General features: G+C 36.8%; 1 protein-coding gene and 1 long non-coding RNA gene across 2 annotated transcripts; both read left to right on the plus strand.

Annotated features, from left to right (window-relative positions):
- Positions 1 to 630: 630 nt before the first annotated feature.
- On the plus strand, positions 631 to 1,832 carry LOC148618054 (uncharacterized). The gene is made up of 2 exons (XR_015922618.1): positions 631 to 795; positions 1,196 to 1,832. It is a non-coding gene; the product is annotated as an uncharacterized LOC148618054 (long non-coding RNA).
- A 15,607-nt stretch (positions 1,833 to 17,439) lies between these two features.
- LOC148618055 (pfs47 receptor-like) lies at positions 17,440 to 17,835 on the plus strand. Its single transcript, XM_088585162.1, has one exon. The coding sequence runs from the start codon at positions 17,440 to 17,442 to the stop codon at positions 17,833 to 17,835; it is 396 nt and encodes a 131-aa protein (XP_088441288.1).
- The last annotated feature ends 4,663 nt before the right edge of the window (positions 17,836 to 22,498 follow it).

Below are 22,498 nucleotides of genomic sequence, written 5' to 3' on the forward strand. Positions count from 1 at the left end.
AAGACAATAAAACGGGAAAATCAAATGAAATTGTTTTAAAATTCACAACACTAGTTATAAATGACACTAATGAGGGAAAATGTGATTAAAGGAAAGGTTTGAAATTTAGTTTAAAAAGAATGAATACTGTACTGTTTTTATTGTAAAGAACAATTATCTACAATTATCTACTTATGGGGTGTTAGGGAGAGAGATTATGGGCGGAACCAAACGATACAGTAATCATTTTATCTTTCAAACATGTGTAAACTTGCATCGATGGTCCTAAAGCTAAGAGCTTTCCCTCATGGAAAACGTTTTAGCCAAGAAATGTGGGTGTCGACTTTTTTTTAAAACAAAAAGAACGTTAGGGTTTTACCATTGAGCATGCGTGGTGACTTTGACATAATTGTTATTCCTAATTTTAATTGACGAAATAAATAGTCTCGTTTTGTCGATTATTACTTTGCATGTATGATTTTAGTTACTTTATGTTCTTTGTTGTGTGTGTCTGTTTTCCATGTCTGGTCTTTGTCCCTGGATTACATTCTTTTGATTACCGCTATAACCTTGGTTCCCTTGATTACTCTTTTAAACAATCTATCATTAAGTCATGCGACACTTAACTAGGTAGAAAAATAAGATCACATGAGATCACATATCCTTCTAAAATACTTATCAGCAGGATACATGACTATACAACAAGGATCTCTGTAATTCTAAACACTTACAGAAATTAAATGTATAAAAAGAAATTTAACTAAATATTTTAGTGACAACTTGTTTGAGAAACAAGATATTACATTGACTAAATAGGTATGTTAATTTTTTATTAGAAAGTCGTGTGTAGAAAAATAACAAACTAACTCGAAAAATCGTTCTCCTTCATTTCATGCTAAAAATGTGAAACCAAAGTAATAAATTTACATTACATTACATTACATTTTACATTATTCCATAGTCGATCTATAGACAGACATTTCAATCGTGAGTTTAATATTTTGGAGAGTACTTTTTATTCCATAACGTCACTAGAGTAAATCAAGACTTAATATCCGATAATTCAGGAATTACATAAAATCTAACACATTTTTTTAATAAGAAATAGTGCCTTGCATTATGACCCTTGAATCGTCTAAAATGTCTTCACTTTATTCGTATTAAAGGATACACAAGTTACCATAATTATTTTTTAAGGAATTCCATTGTTTTTTAGTATGGCAAAGTGGGTTAAAACTACAGCCAATAACATTCCAGATGGTGCTATGCGGGGCGGTTACGAAGCGAACGGAGATTCGCTCTTTATTGCGCGTGCTCCAACTCCAGATGGCTACGTCTCGGCGGGAAAATGTAGTCGCTATTTGGAAGGGGCACGTATTCCTTACGGAGGGAAGGAACTAACAAGGAATGAATACGAAGTTCTGGTCTTTCCAATTGCTGACAATGGGTATTACGAATACCAAACAGCGACACTAGATAAAGTCCCAGCCAATGCAGTACCGTCTGATGTGAATGCTAGTAACCCTAAGGTCTTTGTTGGGAGGTTTATGCATGAGAATAGTCTTGTTCCCGGGAAAGTTTTTATCCCAAACAAGGTCTGCTATGTCTCCTACGACGGAAAAGAGTACCCAAACGACAAATACGAAGTTTTGGTTAAAGTGAAATAAACTTGATTAATTGCACATATACAGGACGCAGAAACCACCGCCGCTGATTCGCTAGTTTTGTTCTCAACATGCTTTAAGTAATATATCCCTTAAAATGCTAAATTAACTTTATGTTTTACGCTTATATATATGAGTGTTTACTTAAAATTGAAAAAAAAAATACTGTGTACAATTATGTCTGCAAAACTTGTCTCAGCGTCGTCTATGCTCTTCCTTTTAATTATGGTAACATTTATATGCTGTCATATGTTTGTGGTTCTTTTTTCACAAACGTGATTTTAATTTTAAAATCCTCTTCTACATATATTAACTGTAGAAAACTACAGTTTGCAAAAAGAAACAAAACAAAAAACAAAGAACAAAAAACAAAAACCAAAAACAAAAACAAAAAACAACAAAAAAAAACCCAAAAAAAAAAGAAAAACAAAAGAAAAACAAAACAAACAAACAAAATGGTAAGGACGCACATAGAGCTTGTTAATAAATAGCTAGCTAATTTACGAACAAGGAATCTACAAACTAGGAATCTGTTCTAAATATTTACAGAAGGACACACACACACACACACACACACACACATTTTATAATTATATAAGAATCTACTTTAGCTCGAATTATGTAATCTGTCTCAAAAGGTTCAAACAAATGGGTTTGAAATCGAAAATTAAATACATAAAAATGTTCAACAGGTCGTGAAATGGAACTGTAGATGTCCGAAGTCCTTAAATGTTAACAATTGAAAATTTTATCGTGAAAGTTGGAGGCTTTTTTTTGCTGATAAAATATTAATGAAGAAAATGTTTGAAATTCTGTTGACTATACGTTTATACAAATCCTTCTTTATTATATACGGGTCTGATATTTCTAAGTATTTAGCACCTCTGTGAAATACAGTTATCACTTTCTTTTTACGGCATTTTGAAAAAAAAACTACTGATCGCAGCTTAAAATTGTCCGTTTCTGTTTAGCATTTACAAAAGGCAAATTGACTTCGTAGCTGATCTGATCCGAAAAAAAGAAAATCGTTTAGCTAGGTTTTTTAATCTCAGTTTCCGCTACATAGTTGATACATTATCGTTAAACAATCCTAGTGTCGGGGATGATGTTTATCGGTTGTAGATGATTCATCAAATAACATTTTTCCCTAAAATTTGTGTAGTTATACTATTTGATACATCGCATCTACCCCAAAGACACTGTAAAGTAAGCCTCATATATTGACCTACACTTAGAGATCGATAGTAAAGGAAAACTCTTGGCCAAACTTTACGACAAACCTGATGACTTTTCATTCAGAATTGTCAACACTTTCCTTTCATCTGTGGCAACATCCCTGTAGCACCTGCATAATGTAACTCATACTTTATGCCAGAGCTTGCCGTAACATCGCAGGCTTTTTGGTATTGCGCTAAACTTCTTACAATAAGGCGTCTGGAACAGGATCATGTTCCTACAAGATTGAAGTTATTATTACAGAAATTTCATGGTCGTCATCATGAACTCGTGGATCGTTACGTTGTATCCATCTGCATCATGAAAACATATTTGTTCAACGTGTCATAGTGTTTTCTTCTTCCGTCTATCCTGGACCTGACTTTTTATGACCGGGTGTTTCTAGCAGAGGACGCTTACTTTACCGGTGCACCTGGTCCATGCTCCCTGTTTTTAGTGGAGTCCGAGTTGCTCATTTACTTTTGTTACTTTGTATGTATTATTATAGTTATTTTATATTCTTTGTTGTATTTGTCTGAATTCCATGATCTTTGTCCCTGGATTACATTCTTTTGATTTCCACAAGAATCTTGGTTCTCTTGATTTCTCTTTGATGAGTGCAAATTGTGTGCGAAAAATTTAAAAAAAATAACTTCTGTTGACAATAGGAAAGGTATTAACGAATTACAGACTTTGGTGAGTGTAAGTTGTGTGCAAAAAATAAAAATGAAATTCTGTAGACAAAAGAAATGAAATAACGTACAAAACTCATTGATAGTTGCAAATTGTGTTCGGAAAGTAAAAATGAACATTTGTCGACAATAGAAATGAAATAAACGTACAACAATCCTTGATGTGTGCAAATTGTGTGCGAAAATCCGAAATTTATTTCTATCAACAGTAGAATAAAATAAACATACAACACTCTTTGATGAATGCAAATTGAGTGCGAAAAGTAAAAAAAATGAACCTCTGTGGACAATATGAACGGCATTAACGAATAACATTCTTTGATGAGTGCTAATAGTGTTCGAAAGGTAATAATGAACTTCTGTCGATGGTAGAAATAAAATAAACATACAACATTTGATGAATGTAAATTGTGTGCTAAAAGAAAAATGAACTGATGTTGACAATAGAAAAGGCATTAACGAATTACATTCTATGATGAGTGCAAATTGCTTTCGAAAAGTAGAAATGAAACTTAACATATGAACTCTTTGATGACTGTAAATTGTGTGCGAAAAGTAAAAATCATCTTCATCTGACAATAGAAATTAAACTTACGTACAACAAACATTCTTTGATGAGTTTAAATTGTATGCGAAAAGTAAAAATGAACTTCATCCGACAGTAGAAATGAAACTAACATATAAAACTCTTTGATGAGTGCAAATTGTTTCTTAAATGCGGTGAAAGCGTAAAACCAAAGGGAATCATAAGTTCAATTTGCAAATGAGAGAACTAACCCTAACAAATATACAAATAAGAGAGAGAAAGGAAATGTTGAACAAAACAACAAAATTTTGACTCAAGGAGCACACAAAACAACATATGAATATAAAACATCAAACTACCAAAAATAACAAAAAGAGTCAGAGAAGAACGAACAGCTCGAACTCTATAAAGAGTCACAGAAGAACGAACAGCTCGAACTCTATAAAGAGTCAGAGAAGAACGAACAGCTCGAACTCTATAAAGAGTCACAGAAGAACGAACAGCTCGAACTCTATAAAGAGTCAGAAGAACGAACAGCTCGAACTCTATAAAGAGTCAGAAGAACGAACAGCTCGAACTCTATAAAGAGTCACAGAAGATCGAACAGCTCGAACTCTATAAAGAGTCACAGAAGATCGAACAGCTCGAACTCTATAAAGAGTCACAGAAGATCGAACAGCTCGAACTCTATAAAGAGTCACAGAAGAACGAACAGCTCGAACTCTATAAAGAGTCACAGAAGATCAAACAGCTCGAACTCTATAAAGAGTCACAGAAGAACGAACAGCTCGAACTCTATAAAGAGTCACAGAAGAACGAACAGCTCGAACTCTATAAAGAGTCACAGAAGATCGAACAGCTCGAACTCTATAAAGAGTCACAGAAGATCGAACAGCTCGAACTCTATAAAGAGTCACAGAAGAACGAACAGCTCGAACTCTATAAAGAGTCACAGAAGATCAAACAGCTCGAACTCTATAAAGAGTCACAGAAGAACGAACAGCTCGAACTCTATAAAGAGTCACAGAAGATCAAACAGCTCGAACTCTATAAAGAGTCACAGAAGAACGAACAGCTCGAACTCTATAAAGAGTCACAGAAGAACGAACAGCTCGAACTCTATAAAGAGTCACAGAAGATCGAACAGCTCGAACTCTATAAAGAGTCACAGAAGATAGAACAGCTCGAACTCTATAAAGAGTCACAGAAGAACGAACAGCTCGAACTCTATAAAGAGTCAGAGGAACGAACAGCTCGAACTCTATAAAGAGTCACAGAAGATAGAACAGCTCGAACTCTATAAAGAGTCACAGAAGATCGAACAGCTCGAACTCTATAAAGAGTCAGAAGAACGAACAGCTCGAACTCTATAAAGAGTCACAGAAGAACGAACAGCTCGAACTCTATAAAGAGACACAGAAGATAGAACAGCTCGAACTCTATAAAGAGTCACAGAAGATCGAACAGCTCGAACTCTATAAAGAGTCAGAAGAACGAACAGCTCGAACTCTATAAAGAGTCACAGAAGAACGAACAGCTCGAACTCTATAAAGAGTCAGAGGAACGAACAGCTCGAACTCTATAAAGAGTCACAGAAGATCGAACAGCTCGAACTCTATAAAGAGTCACAGAAGAACGAACAGCTCGAACTCTATAAAGAGTCACAGAAGATCGAACAGCTTGAACTCTATAAAGAGTCAGAAGAACGAACAGCTCGAACTCTATAAAGAGTCACAGAAGATCGAACAGCTCGAACTCTATAAAGAGTCACAGAAGATAGAACAGCTCGAACTCTATAAAGAGTCACAGAAGATAGAACAGCTCGAACTCTATAAAGAGTCACAGAAGAACGAACAGCTCGAACTCTATAAAGAGTCACAGAAGATAGAACAGCTCGAACTCTATAAAGAGTCACAGAAGAACGAACAGCTCGAACTCTATAAAGAGTCACAGAAGATCGAACAGCTCGAACTCTATAAAGAGTCACAGAAGAACGAACAGCTCGAACTCTATAAAGAGTCACAGAAGAACGAACAGCTCGAACTCTATAAAGAGTCACAGAAGATAGAACAGCTCGAACTCTATAAAGAGTCACAGAAGAACGAACAGCTCGAACTCTATAAAGAGTCACAGCAGATAGAACAGCTCGAACTCTATAAAGAGTCACAAAAGAACGAACAGCTCGAACTCTATAAAGAGTCACAAAAGAACGAACAGCTCGAACTCTATAAAGAGTCACAGAAGATCGAACAGCTCGAACTCTATAAAGAGTCACAGAAGATCAAACAGCTCGAACTCTATAAAGAGTCAGAAGAACGAACAGCTCGAACTCTATAAAGAGTCACAGAAGATAGAACAGCTCGAACTCTATAAAGAGTCACAGAAGAACGAACAGCTCGAACTCTATAAAGAGTCACAGAAGATCGAACAGCTCGAACTCTATAAAGAGTCACAGAAGAACGAACAGCTCGAACTCTATAAAGAGTCACAGAAGAACGAACAGCTCGAACTCTATAAAGAGTCACAGAAGAACGAACAGCTCGAACTCTATAAAGAGTCACAGAAGAACGAACAGCTCGAACTCTATAAAGAGTCACAGAAGAACGAACAGCTCGAACTCTATAAAGAGTCACAGAAGATAGAACAGCTCGAACTCTATAAAGAGTCAGAAGAACGAACAGCTCGAACTCTATAAAGAGTCACAGAAGAACGAACAGCTCGAACTCTATAAAGAGTCACAGAAGAACGAACAGCTCGAACTCTATAAAGAGTCACAGAAGAACGAACAGCTCGAACTCTATAAAGAGTCACAGAAGAACGAACAGCTCGAACTCTATAAAGAGTCAGAAGAACGAACAGCTCGAACTCTATAAAGAGTCACAGAAGAACGAACAGCTCGAACTCTATAAAGAGTCAGAAGATCGAACAGCTCGAACTCTATAAACAGTCACAGAAGATCGAACAGCTCGAACTCTATAAAGAGTCAGAAGAACGAACAGCTCGAACTCTATAAAGAGTCACAGAAGATCGAACAGCTCGAACTCTATAAAGAGTCACAGAAGAACGAACAGCTCGAACTCTATAAAGAGTCACAGAAGAACGAACAGCTCGAACTCTATAAAGAGTCAGAAGAACGAACAGCTCGACCTCTATAAAGAGTCACAGAAGAACGAACAGCTCGAACTCTATAAAGAGTCAGAAGATCGAACAGCTCGAACTCTATAAAGAGTCACAGAAGAACGAACAGCACGAACTCTATAAAGAGTCACAGAAGAACGAACAGCTCGAACTCTATAAAGAGTCACAGAAGATAGAACAGCTCGAACTCTATAAAGAGTCACAGAAGATCGAACAGCTCGAACTCTATAAAGAGTCACAGAAGAACGAACAGCTCGAACTCTATAAAGAGTCACAGAAGATCAAACAGCTCGAACTCTATAAAGAGTCACAGAAGAACGAACAGCTCGAACTCTATAAAGAGTCACAGAAGAACGAACAGCTCGAACTCTATAAAGAGTCACAGAAGATCGAACAGCTTGAACTCTATAAAGAGTCAGAAGATCGAACAGCTCGAACTCTATAAAGAGTCACAGAAGATCGAACAGCTCGAACTCTATAAAGAGTCAGAAGAACGAACAGCTCGAACTCTATAAAGAGTCACAGAAGATCGAACAGCTCGAACTCTATAAAGAGTCACAGAAGAACGAACAGCTCGAACTCTATAAAGAGTCACAGAAGAACGAACAGCTCGAACTCTATAAAGAGTCACAGAAGAACGAACAGCTCGAACTCTATAAAGAGTCAGAAGAACGAACAGCTCGAACTCTATAAAGAGTCACAGAAGAACGAACAGCTCGAACTCTATAAAGAGTCAGAAGATCGAACAGCTCGAACTCTATAAAGAGTCACAGAAGAACGAACAGCTCGAACTCTATAAAGAGTCACAGAAGAACGAACAGCTCGAACTCTATAAAGAGTCACAGAAGATAGAACAGCTCGAACTCTATAAAGAGTCACAGAAGATCGAACAGCTCGAACTCTATAAAGAGTCACAGAAGAACGAACAGCTCGAACTCTATAAAGAGTCACAGAAGATCAAACAGCTCGAACTCTATAAAGAGTCACAGAAGAACGAACAGCTCGAACTCTATAAAGAGTCACAGAAGAACGAACAGCTCGAACTCTATAAAGAGTCACAGAAGATCAAACAGCTCGAACTCCATAAAGAGTCACAGAAGAACGAACAGCTCGAACTCTATAAAGAGTCACAGAAGATCGAACAGCTTGAACTCTATAAAGAGTCAGAAGAACGAACAGCTCGAACTCTATAAAGAGTCACAGAAGATTGAACAGCTCGAACTCTATAAAGAGTCACAGAAGAACGAACAGCTCGAACTCTATAAAGAGTCACAGAAGAACGAACAGCTCGAACTCTATAAAGAGTCAGAAGAACGAACAGCTCGAACTCTATAAAGAGTCACAGAAGAACGAACAGCTCGAACTCTATAAAGAGTCAGAAGATCGAACAGCTCGAACTCTATAAAGAGTCACAGAAGAACGAACAGCTCGAACTCTATAAAGAGTCACAGAAGAACGAACAGCTCGAACTCTATAAAGAGTCACAGAAGAACGAACAGCTCGAACTCTATAAAGAGTCACAGAAGATCAAACAGCTCGAACTCTATAAAGAGTCACAGAAGATCAAACAGCTCGAACTCTGTAAAGAGTCACAGAAGAACGAACAGCTCGAACTCTATAAAGAGTCACAGAAGAACGAACAGCTCGAACTCTATAAAGAGTCACAGAAGATCGAACAGCTCGAACTCTATAAAGAGTCACAGAAGAACGAACAGCTCGAACTCTATAAAGAGTCACAGAAGATCGAACAGCTCGAACTCTATAAAGAGTCACAGAAGATCGAACAGCTCGAACTCTATAAAGAGTCACAGAAGAACGAACAGCTCGAACTCTATAAAGAGTCACAGAAGATCGAACAGCTCGAACTCTATAAAGAGTCACAGAAGAACGAACAGCTCGAACTCTATAAAGAGTCACAGAAGATCGAACAGCTCGAACTCTATAAAGAGTCAGAAGAACGAACAGCTCGAACTCTATAAAGAGTCACAGAAGATCAAACAGCTCGAACTCTATAAAGAGTCACAGAGGATAGAACAGCTCGAACTCTATAAAGAGTCACAGAAGAACGAACAGCTCGAACTCTATAAAGAGTCACAGAAGATCAAACAGCTCGAACTCTATAAAGAGTCACAGAAGAACGAACAGCTCGAACTCTATAAAGAGTCACAGAAGATCAAACAGCTCGAACTCTATAAAGAGTCACAGAAGAACGAACAGCTCGAACTCTATAAAGAGTCACAGAAGAACGAACAGCTCGAACTCTATAAAGAGTCACAGAAGATAGAACAGCTCGAACTCTATAAAGAGTCACAGAAGAACGAACAGCTCGAACTCTATAAAGAGTCAGAAGAACGAACAGCTCGAACTCTATAAAGAGTCACAGAAGATAGAACAGCTCGAACTCTATAAAGAGTCACAGAAGATAGAACAGCTCGAACTCTATAAAGAGTCACAGAAGAACGAACAGCACGAACTCTATAAAGAGTCACAGAAGATAGAACAGCTCGAACTCTATAAAGAGTCAGAAGAACGAACAGCTCGAACTCTATAAAGAGTCACAGAAGATAGAACAGCTCGAACTCTATAAAGAGTCACAGAAGAACGAACAGCTCGAACTCTATAAAGAGTCACAGAAGAACGAACAGCACGAACTCTATAAAGAGTCACAGAAGATCGAACAGCTTGAACTCTATAAAGAGTCACAGAAGAACGAACAGCTCGAACTCTATAAAGAGTCACAGAAGATAGAACAGCTCGAACTCTATAAAGAGTCACAGAAGAACGAACAGCTCGAACTCTATAAAGAGTCACAGAAGATCGAACAGCTCGAACTCTATAAAGAGTCACAGAAGATAGAACAGCTCGAACTCTATAAAGAGTCACAGAAGATCGAACAGCTCGAACTCTATAAAGAGTCACAGAAGATAGAACAGCTCGAACTCTATAAAGAGTCACAGAAGAACGAACAGCTCGAACTCTATAAAGAGTCACAGAAGAACGAACAGCTCGAACTCTATAAAGAGTCACAGAAGATAGAACAGCTCGAACTCTATAAAGAGTCACAGAAGAACGAACAGCTCGAACTCTATAAAGAGTCAGAAGAACGAACAGCTCGAACTCTATAAAAAGTCACAGAAGATCAAACAGCTCGAACTCTATAAAGAGTCACAGAAGAACGAACAGCTCGAACTCTATAAAGAGTCACAGAAGATAGAACAGCTCGAACTCTATAAAGAGTCACAGAAGATAGAACAGCTCGAACTCTATAAAGAGTCACAGAAGAACGAACAGCTCGAACTCTATAAAGAGTCACAGAAGAACGAACAGCTCGAACTCTATAAAGAGTCACAGAAGAACGAACAGCTCGAACTCTATAAAGAGTCACAGAAGATAGGACAGCTCGAACTCTATAAAGAGTCACAGAAGAACGAACAGCTCGAACTGTATAAAGAGTCACAGAAGATAGAACAGCTCGAACTCTATAAAGAGTCACAGAAGAACGAACAGCTCGAACTCTATAAAGAGTCACAGAAGATCAAACAGCTCGAACTCTATAAAGAGTCAGAAGAACGAACAGCTCGAACTCTATAAAGAGTCACAGAAGATCAAACAGCTCGAACTCTATAAAGAGTCACAGAAGATAGAACAGCTCGAACTCTATAAAGAGTCACAGAAGATCGAACAGCTCGAACTCTATAAAGAGTCACAGAAGATCGAACAGCTCGAACTCTATAAAGAGTCACAGAAGAACGAACAGCTCGAACTCTATAAAGAGTCACAGAAGAACGAACAGCTCGAACTCTATAAAGAGTCACAGAAGATAGAACAGCTCGAACTCTATAAAGAGTCACAGAAGATAGAACAGCTCGAACTCTATAAAGAGTCACAGAAGAACGAACAGCTCGAACTCTATAAAGAGTCAGAAGAACGAACAGCTCGAACTCTATAAAGAGTCACAGAAGATAGAACAGCTCGAACTCTATAAAGAGTCACAGAAGATAGAACAGCTCGAACTCTATAAAGAGTCACAGAAGAACGAACAGCACGAACTCTATAAAGAGTCACAGAAGATAGAACAGCTCGAACTCTATAAAGAGTCAGAAGAACGAACAGCTCGAACTCTATAAAGAGTCACAGAAGATAGAACAGCTCGAACTCTATAAAGAGTCACAGAAGAACGAACAGCTCGAACTCTATAAAGAGTCACAGAAGAACGAACAGCTCGAACTCTATAAAGAGTCACAGAAGAACGAACAGCACGAACTCTATAAAGAGTCACAGAAGATCGAACAGCTTGAACTCTATAAAGAGTCACAGAAGAACGAACAGCTCGAACTCTATAAAGAGTCACAGAAGATAGAACAGCTCGAACTCTATAAAGAGTCACAGAAGAACGAACAGCTCGAACTCTATAAAGAGTCACAGAAGATCGAACAGCTCGAACTCTATAAAGAGTCACAGAAGATAGAACAGCTCGAACTCTATAAAGAGTCACAGAAGATCGAACAGCTCGAACTCTATAAAGAGTCACAGAAGATCGAACAGCTCGAACTCTATAAAGAGTCACAGAAGATAGAACAGCTCGAACTCTATAAAGAGTCACAGAAGAACGAACAGCTCGAACTCTATAAAGAGTCAGAAGAACGAACAGCTCGAACTCTATAAAGAGTCACAGAAGAACGAACAGCTCGAACTCTATAAAGAGTCACAGAAGAACGAACAGCTCGAACTCTATAAAGAGTCACAGAAGATCAAACAGCTCGAACTCTATAAAGAGTCACAGAAGAACGAACAGCTCGAACTCTATAAAGAGTCAGAAGAACGAACAGCTCGAACTCTATAAAGAGTCACAGAAGATAGAACAGCTCGAACTCTATAAAGAGTCACAGAAGAACGAACAGCTCGAACTCTATAAAGAGTCACAGAAGAACGAACAGCTCGAACTCTATAAAGAGTCACAGAAGATAGAACAGCTCGAACTCTATAAAGAGTCACAGAAGATAGAACAGCTCGAACTCTATAAAGAGTCACAGAAGAACGAACAGCTCGAACTCTATAAAGAGTCACAGAAGAACGAACAGCTCGAACTCTATAAAGAGTCACAGAAGATCAAACAGCTCGAACTCTATAAAGAGTCACAGAAGAACGAACAGCTCGAACTCTATAAAGAGTCAGAAGAACGAACAGCTCGAACTCTATAAAGAGTCACAGAAGATCGAACAGCTCGAACTCTATAAAGAGTCACAGAAGAACGAACAGCTCGAACTCTATAAAGAGTCACAGAAGATAGAACAGCTCGAACTCTATAAAGAGTCACAGAAGAACGAACAGCACGAACTCTATAAAGAGTCACAGAAGAACGAACAGCTCGAACTCTATAAAGAGTCACAGAAGAACGAACAGCTCGAACTCTATAAAGAGTCAGAAGAACGAACAGCTCGAACTCTATAAAGAGTCACAGAAGATAGAACAGCTCGAACTCTATAAAGAGTCACAGAAGAACGAACAGCTCGAACTCTATAAAGAGTCACAGAAGATAGAACAGCTCGAACTCTATAAAGAGTCACAGAAGATAGAACAGCTCGAACTCTATAAAGAGTCACAGAAGAACGAACAGCTCGAACTCTATAAAGAGTCACAGAAGAACGAACAGCTCGAACTCTATAAAGAGTCACAGAAGATCAAACAGCTCGAACTCTATAAAGAGTCACAGAAGAACGAACAGCTCGAACTCTATAAAGAGTCAGAAGAACGAACAGCTCGAACTCTATAAAGAGTCACAGAAGATAGAACAGCTCGAACTCTATAAAGAGTCACAGAAGAACGAACAGCTCGAACTCTATAAAGAGTCACAGAAGATAGAACAGCTCGAACTCTATAAAGAGTCACAGAAGAACGAACAGCACGAACTCTATAAAGAGTCACAGAAGAACGAACAGCTCGAACTCTATAAAGAGTCACAGAAGAACGAACAGCTCGAACTCTATAAAGAGTCACAGAAGAACGAACAGCTCGAACTCTATAAAGAGTCACAGAAGAACGAACAGCTCGAACTCTATAAAGAGTCACAGAAGAACGAACAGCTCGAACTCTATAAAGAGTCACAGAAGAACGAACAGCTCGAACTCTATAAAGAGTCACAGAAGAACGAACAGCTCGAACTCTATAAAGAGTCACAGAAGAACGAACAGCTCGAACTCTATAAAGAGTCACAGAAGAACGAACAGCTCGAACTCTATAAAGAGTCAGAAGAACGAACAGCTCGAACTCTATAAAGAGTCACAGAAGAACGAACAGCTCGAACTCTATAAAGAGTCACAGAAGATAGAACAGCTCGAACTCTATAAAGAGTCACAGAAGAACGAACAGCTCGAACTCTATAAAGAGTCATAGAAGAACGAACAGCTCGAACTCTATAAAGAGTCACAGAAGATCGAACAGCTCGAACTCTATAAAGAGTCACAGAAGAACGAACAGCTCGAACTCTATAAAGAGTCACAGAAGATAGGACAGCTCGAACTCTATAAAGAGTCACAGAAGAACGAACAGCTCGAACTCTATAAAGAGTCACAGAAGATAGAACAGCTCGAACTCTATAAAGAGTCACAGAAGAACGAACAGCTCGAACTCTATAAAGAGTCACAGAAGATCAAACAGCTCGAACTCTATAAAGAGTCACAGAAGATAGAACAGCTCGAACTCTATAAAGAGTCACAGAAGATCGAACAGCTCGAACTCTATAAAGAGTCACAGAAGATCGAACAGCTCGAACTCTATAAAGAGTCACAGAAGAACGAACAGCTCGAACTCTATAAAGAGTCACAGAAGAACGAACAGCTCGAACTCTATAAAGAGTCACAGAAGAACGAACAGCTCGAACTCTATAAAGAGTCACAGAAGATAGAACAGCTCGAACTCTATAAAGAGTCACAGAAGAACGAACAGCTCGAACTCTATAAAGAGTCAGAAGAACGAACAGCTCGAACTCTATAAAGAGTCACAGAAGATAGAACAGCTCGAACTCTATAAAGAGTCACAGAAGATAGAACAGCTCGAACTCTATAAAGAGTCACAGAAGAACGAACAGCACGAACTCTATAAAGAGTCACAGAAGATAGAACAGCTCGAACTCTATAAAGAGTCAGAAGAACGAACAGCTCGAACTCTATAAAGAGTCACAGAAGATAGAACAGCTCGAACTCTATAAAGAGTCACAGAAGAACGAACAGCTCGAACTCTATAAAGAGTCACAGAAGAACGAACAGCTCGAACTCTATAAAGAGTCACAGAAGAACGAACAGCACGAACTCTATAAAGAGTCACAGAAGATCGAACAGCTTGAACTCTATAAAGAGTCACAGAAGAACGAACAGCTCGAACTCTATAAAGAGTCACAGAAGAACGAACAGCTCGAACTCTATAAAGAGTCACAGAAGAACGAACAGCTCGAACTCTATAAAGAGTCACAGAAGATCGAACAGCTCGAACTCTATAAAGAGTCACAGAAGATAGAACAGCTCGAACTCTATAAAGAGTCACAGAAGATCGAACAGCTCGAACTCTATAAAGAGTCACAGAAGATAGAACAGCTCGAACTCTATAAAGAGTCACAGAAGAACGAACAGCTCGAACTCTATAAAGAGTCAGAAGAACGAACAGCTCGAACTCTATAAAGAGTCACAGAAGAACGAACAGCTCGAACTCTATAAAGAGTCACAGAAGAACGAACAGCTCGAACTCTATAAAGAGTCACAGAAGAACGAACAGCTCGAACTCTATAAAGAGTCAGAAGAACGAACAGCACGAACTCTATAAAGAGTCACAGAAGATCGAACAGCTTGAACTCTATAAAGAGTCACAGAAGAACGAACAGCTCGAACTCTATAAAGAGTCACAGAAGATAGAACAGCTCGAACTCTATAAAGAGTCACAGAAGATAGAACAGCTCGAACTCTATAAAGAGTCACAGAAGAACGAACAGCTCGAACTCTATAAAGAGTCAGAAGAACGAACAGCTCGAACTCTATAAAGAGTCACAGAAGATAGAACAGCTCGAACTCTATAAAGAGTCACAGAAGAACGAACAGCTCGAACTCTATAAAGAGTCACAGAAGATAGAACAGCTCGAACTCTATAAAGAGTCACAGAAGATAGAACAGCTCGAACTCTATAAAGAGTCACAGAGGAACGAACAGCTCGAACTCTATAAAGAGTCACAGAAGAACGAACAGCTCGAACTCTATAAAGAGTCACAGAAGATCAAACAGCTCGAACTCTATAAAGAGTCACAGAAGAACGAACAGCTCGAACTCTATAAAGAGTCACAGAAGAACGAACAGCTCGAACTCTATAAAGAGTCACAGAAGATCAAACAGCTCGAACTCTATAAAGAGTCACAGAAGAACGAACAGCTCGAACTCTATAAAGAGTCAGAAGAACGAACAGCTCGAACTCTATAAAGAGTCACAGAAGAACGAACAGCTCGAACTCTATAAAGAGTCACAGAAGATAGAACAGCTCGAACTCTATAAAGAGTCAGAAGAACGAACAGCTCGAACTGTATTAAACAATCTGTTAAGTTAAAAGTCGCTCAATGATTTAAACCCGAATAATTTTACCTATTTTTATCCAAACTAATTTATTTCATTGATATAATTTCAAACACAAATTTTCTTTTTATGGAGAGAAATATATAATAGTTTCACAAATTTACAATATATATCGAAGGCACAGCCTTCTTCGTCAGTTTCGTTTTAAAAATAAATCACAACGGATACAAAAAGAATACAAATTAACATCATAACCATGTATCCAATAAAATAGGTGAAAATCTATTTTCGTCATATTTGTTCTGATCTTATCTTTTTTTTTTTAGTCGTGAAGAAACATCCTTTAGATTGTATTTTGTTTATTCTTTAGCCTTAGAATATATCCTTTTGATTTCATGTCGAATCTTGGTTCCTTTGATTACCTTTTGGCATAAAACTTTTGAACAAATTTATTATAATTTATGTTTTTGTTCAGTGTATAAAATGCTGTATGGTACAATTTTCATCACTGACATCACATAATCAATGGTTTATCCGGTGAATTATAAAGTTTATTTGTATTTTATCTATACAACTCTTTTAACTATCAAATGTGGTACTTTTTACTTATTTAATACTGATATTTAAAAGTAAACAAAACCGAAAACCCATTATTGGCTATAGCAATAATACAAAAGTGTTTCTAGATGTAAACTTCACAAGTATACAAAGCAATTGGGGTATTAAACCACTATTTGAAAATGCTGACCCCTCAGTACTTGAGTTCCTCTTTTACTTCTCATGACGTCTTGTATCTTACTAAAGTATTTGGAAGCAGGATGATCATTAGGTAAGTTTAAATTTTACATCATTAAATTGAATTCCTCTTCAAATTACGAAGAGATTTGACTTTTATATTGAAGTTTGTCTAGGAGCCAGACCTATCAGAAAAGGTGAGTTAACTATTTCTTTTACTCATTGAATTTTAAGAATGAAATCATTAACAGCTTATTTTGTTTTGTTTTTTTTTATTTATTTAGAAATCTAGCACGGTAAAAAAAGTCCACGTATTTTCGAAAACTACGGCATAATGTTTGAGTTGTAATATGAAACCTCCAATGCTGAAAGGATGTTGCCACATATTTAAGGATGGTGACAATAAGGAAGGCATCCTATTCATTATATAGTTTGGTTATGAATTTTCCCTTTCCAACGATCTCTAAGTGAAGGTCAAAATACGAAGCTGCATTCATAACTAAATACATCGATACGGCTTTTTTTTAATTATTATTTAACGGTTATCTTTTTTTTCTTCGTATGTGTTATTTTGAGTATTTCATGTTCCTTGTTGTGTGTGTCTATTTTTCCTGTCTAGTCTTTATCTTTTGGTTATTGCTCGAATCTTGGTTCCCTTGATTGCTCTTCTTAACTGTTACATATTGGGATGGTATTGACTCTTCGCCCAATGTATGCTTGCCGAGCAATCGATGGACAAATAACGATTTGTCTTTCATAAACTGCTTCAAAGCATTACATAAAGTGTGAAAGATAAAACGATCTTTCTTTGAAAACATACACGGTGCATCATATTACCTAAAAGATATATTAATATTTTTTTATAACATTGATTTGCTTCCTCCTATTTCAGTATGGCAAAGTGGATTAAGACTTCAGCGAATAGAATTCCAAGTGGCACGATGCGGGGCGGTTACGAAACAGATGGCAAATCACTTTTCGTTGCGAGGGCCCTAATGCAAGATGGGTATGTTTCAGCAGGGAAATTTGGTCACCATTTAGAAGGAGCTCATATTCCTTACGATGGGAAAGAACTCAGTATTCATGAATACGAAGTACTTGTCTTTTCAACTGAAGAAGAAGGGTTTTACGATTGGCAATCAGCAACGTTGGATAACATCCCAGCCAATACCGTGCCGTCTGATGTGAATGCTAGTGATCCTAAGGTCTTTGTTGGGAGATTTATGCATGAAAATAGTCTTGTTCCCGGGAAGGTTTTCATCCCACACAAAGTCTGCTATGTCTCCTACGCTGGAAGAGAGTATGCTAAAGACACATATGAAGTCTTATTTAAGTAAAATAAATTTGTTTTTGAACCAAGGAAGGAAGCTATTATCCCGTCTACTACATGCAAATGTTCTCTTCTTAATAACTAATTTATTTATTCTCATGTTTTGTGCTTTTACAAACAATTGATATGTGCGAGTGTATTTTAGAAAAGAAAATAAATGACGGAGTTTCTCAAAATATTTTTGTGTTTATCTATTCATCGTAAAGGAAAGATGTGTACAAAATTAGACTGATTCTTTATGGTTTTTTTTAAATTTTTAAATTGGAATATTTCAAAAGAATTTCTCTTCTGTATTGCGAACAGAAAATGAAATATCCAATGTAATAAAGAAAATAATATAAATGTAGATTAGAGGGTGATAGGAATTTTGTTACCCCTTCAAAATACATTGCCATGCCTCTGGATGACAATAATTTTTCTCGAGATAACAAACTGCTCTATTACCCTTTTAGCTATATGTTATTCATATGATATTTTAGCCATTTGCATTACTACAATAAAATACAATATAATATTTATATTTACATCTCATTGTTACAAAATTAAATCAAGCATTCATACATGCCACTTTTTTTTATAATAAAAGAATAATAGTGGACGACATTTTCATGAACATGTTTTAACATTACTAGAATTTTACAATATTCAAAAATAATTTCTAGAAATATAAAGGAATTATTTAGTCACATTATAAGTAGTTCAAAGAGTAATCAAGGGAACCAAGATTCTAATGGAAATCAAAACAATGTAATCCAGGGACAGACACCAGACAAGGAAAACACAACAAAGAACATAAAATAACCAAACGAACAAAGGTATATGAGTAACTCAGACTCCACTAAATACTGGGAGCATGGTCCTGGTGCACCGGTACGTTAGGCGTCCTCTGCTTTTCTAAAAAAATCCGCCGAGTTGTTCATAAAAAGTCAAACCATACAACCTGTAAAAATTCAGTGTGACCGTTGCATTGTTGCGAGACGTGAGCTGCGCAGACGTGGAATCTGACATGTATCTATCGGTGAATCAAACGATCCAATTTGAAGATGATTAGTTACACGTCAAAACAGTCACAACGAAAAACCAAATCGAATGTCGGGGTGTGTGTTTGTCAGTCTGGTCATCGAATAATGTTCAATTAGAGTACTCAGTTTAAATACACCATCAGGTATATGTATTAATTGATGAGCTAATTATAATCTACACGTAACTGTAAACAAATGAAAAAATGTATTTCAGTGTATAAAAATAAACGTTTCTATATGTTTCTCAATTGCTCCCCATATGCATCCTGTTAAAGAAAGTTGAGAAACAATATAAAAAAAATTCTTGAAGCGGTACTCAACATATATTTTGTTTGTGAAAGGATCCTTTTAAATGAATTCATCAACAAATAATACTTTATTGAATAAAAAGTCAATTATATTAAGTATTTACAAACGTGACATGTAAAATTTTCACATATGAAAAAAAAACACTTTGAGCCAATACATGTATGTTAATGTATGTTGCATCAGGTTAAACGGATTTTTACTACTTCATCTCATTTGGGGCGTAGGACAGTATCCTTTCCTTTCCATTTCTGCAGTTCCTTTTGTTTCTTTCCGGGTCTGATCAATTTTATTAAGTTCATTTGTTTTTGTGTTTTTTTATGTATTTTTTTTTGTTTTGTTTTTTGTTTGCCTCCCCTTTCTTCTTGTTCCAAGTACTAAATATTATTGGTGTTTTTCAAATAGTTTTTGATGATGACTTTTATTAAAAAATCCTTTCCCAGACGATTAGGTAACTTGACTTTATGGTGTGGGATTTCTGAAGACCGTGTGGTGACCTGTGGAAGTTTATTTGTTCGTTGATTGGCTTTTGGTGGATGACTTATTGGCAATCATACCACATCTCCTATTTTTATAATTGGACATTTAAAAATTACATATTTTGATTTTTCTATTACCGCTTTGTACCCGATGTTTGTCAACCTGTTGGTTATTGTTCTTTTTTTTATAAATGGGATGTATATGGTCAGCGGTTGCGTAAAAACAATCTGATCGGATATTAGCTGATGACCAGACCCGACATTCGATTGAGTTCTTCGTTGTGCATTGTTGTGACGTGTAACTAATCATCTTCAAATTGGATCGTTCCATTCATCGGGAGGTACGATGTCAGATTCAACGACTGCAAAGCTCACATCACGCAACAAAGCAACGGTCACACTGAATTTTTGTAGCAACATAAACCTGTTTCAGAAGCCTAATTGTAAGACGTCTATCGCGATACAAAAAGTCTGTGTAGTTATGGCAAGCTCTGGCATAACGTATGAGTTATGACATGAAAACTCCATACGCAGGTGTTGAAGGGATACTGCAACAGATGAAAGGAAAATTGACAATACGGAATGAAAGTCATCGCATTTGTCGTATAGTTAGATCAATAGTTTTCCTTAACCATTGATCTCTAAGTGTAGAGATATGAGGTTGACTTCAGAGTGTCTGTAGTATCATTTATCAAGTTTTTTTGGGGTAGATGCGATTTTAAAACCTAGAATCTGGAATTGTTTAACGATGATACGTCATATATATAGCGGAAAATGTGATCGAAAGATCTAACTAAACGATGTTACTTCCTTTGGATCAGATCAATATAAAGTCAGCATCATAAGAGTGAAGATATAGGTACGCAAGTAGAGGAGTATAATTTGTTCTCATTGAAATGTCGAGCGTTTGTTGAAAAATGTGTCACATCCAGCATTTTGTAAACATCCTCGGTATATTTTGAAGATGACTTGGAATCGTTTTTACAACTATATATTTGTATATAGGTGTACCATCTCTTTTTTTGGGGGGGAGGGGGAGTAACAACGATGTATAATGTTTTTGAGTCGGGATTTTAATTGAGTATAAAGAGTTGAAAAATCGTGTTTTAATGCTGTTTTATTTTGATAATAATCTTGAATTGAGGTTCAAGAAGATCTTATGATTTTTTAGGATCTACATTGAATTAATACCACTACAGGAATAACAAGTATCGTGGTAGGACTGGAGATCCTCTTTGACAGCTGTGAGTATAGAAGTTAAAAGTTTCGAAGGAGGTTTGGTGGTACGTTTGGCAGATCCAGCTATATAGCGTTGTTTGTATGGATTGTAGTGTAGTATAGGAATCCAGTACATAGGCGGTAGAAAGAATTAGCTTACAAATTTTGCACTATGTGTCAATTTAGCAAAAGTAAAATATGATCCTTACTCTGTTGGTTAATTGTTTTGTCGAAGGCACTAAAGATTTCCCTTTATATATATAAAAAAAACCAATCAAAATAATGGATGCAGTTTTAGTTTGATAAGCGGAGTCTTATATGAATTCAACCAAATCACATAACATAAAAATGCATCCTACCATATCTGGTAAAAATCCAAAATGCAGTTTCCAAGGAAATATATGCATCCTCGTGATTTTGCTGATGGACGGATACCCCTTGTCCTTTTGCGACAAGGACAAAGTTATACGTGAGCAAGATTTAGTTGAAAGATAAAACAGTATACCTTTGCATCGCTTATGCTACATTTTGAAATATAAGTGTATGCCATATCTGACTTCGAAAAGTGATATAAATTCCATGCTGATATATTATTCTACAGATTACATTACCGGTACGTAATATTAAAATGTCAATGACTTCATGTCTTGGCTGAATCCACTAAATATATTGATTCACTTCACGTTGACTTTCTATCAGTCATTTGCTAGTATCTTAAGCTTCACTCAAAGTTATATTTATTTTGTTTTATGTAGCCAATCATTCTTTTACTTTCTTTTTAACACGACACTAGTGGTTTCCAGTGTTTACCTGGTTCAGAGTGCTTTGTATTCTTTTTTGTAAGTGATCGCCACACTACTTTTATTTTCTCGTTCTGATAATCGTATACGTATATCAGTTGATATTTTGTTTTCTTCTACATTCTCAGCAGAGATTACCCTATCAGTGCACTTGATCCATGCTCTCAGTTTTTATTGGAGTCCAAGTTGATCATTTACTTTTGTTCCTTTGTATGTATTATTTTAGTTACTTTATGTATTTCGTTGTGTTTGTCTGTTTTCCATGCCTTGTCTTTGTCTCTGGATTAAATTTTTAGAACCTTGGTTCCCTTGATTACTATTCTACAAGTCTTTCTTGTTTATTATGCTTGTTTATTTCTCTTAACTGAACACTTTTTCGTCCATGCTGCGAAATAGAGAATAAAATAGCAAAGGTGGAGGTCCTACAATCTGTTAAGCTGTTGTGGATACAACGAGAATTTTCTGTCCGCAATGTTGTGGATATTATTAATAGAGGTTCGAGCAGAAGCATGAAAGTTTATAATTGGTTGATGTTGTCCATGATTGTTATGTTTAAGAAGGCAGAGTAATTTGCTTTATAGGTAATTAGGAAAAAATGAAGGAAGATAACAAAATTACCGAACTGATAAACTCTAAAGTAATAGCTGATAATCAAACGGTAAGTCTGTATAAGAAAGGTCAATATCAAGGTAAAAAGTTGGAAACAAATGCAATGATCTTGTCTTAGTACATGCATTTCCGATGGAAGTGGTGGGTTTAAGCAGATTAACAGACAGCCCAAAATTGCCGTTGGGCAAAGTTTGTAAAATAAGTACATTTGTACAGTATTGATGATATTATAAAAA

Source organism: Perna viridis, chromosome 5, assembly GCF_037379345.1.
Source record: "Perna viridis isolate PV_CMFRI_1.1 ecotype Kerala chromosome 5, ASM3737934v1, whole genome shotgun sequence".
NCBI classification, from domain to species: Eukaryota; Metazoa; Mollusca; class Bivalvia; order Mytilida; family Mytilidae; genus Perna; species Perna viridis.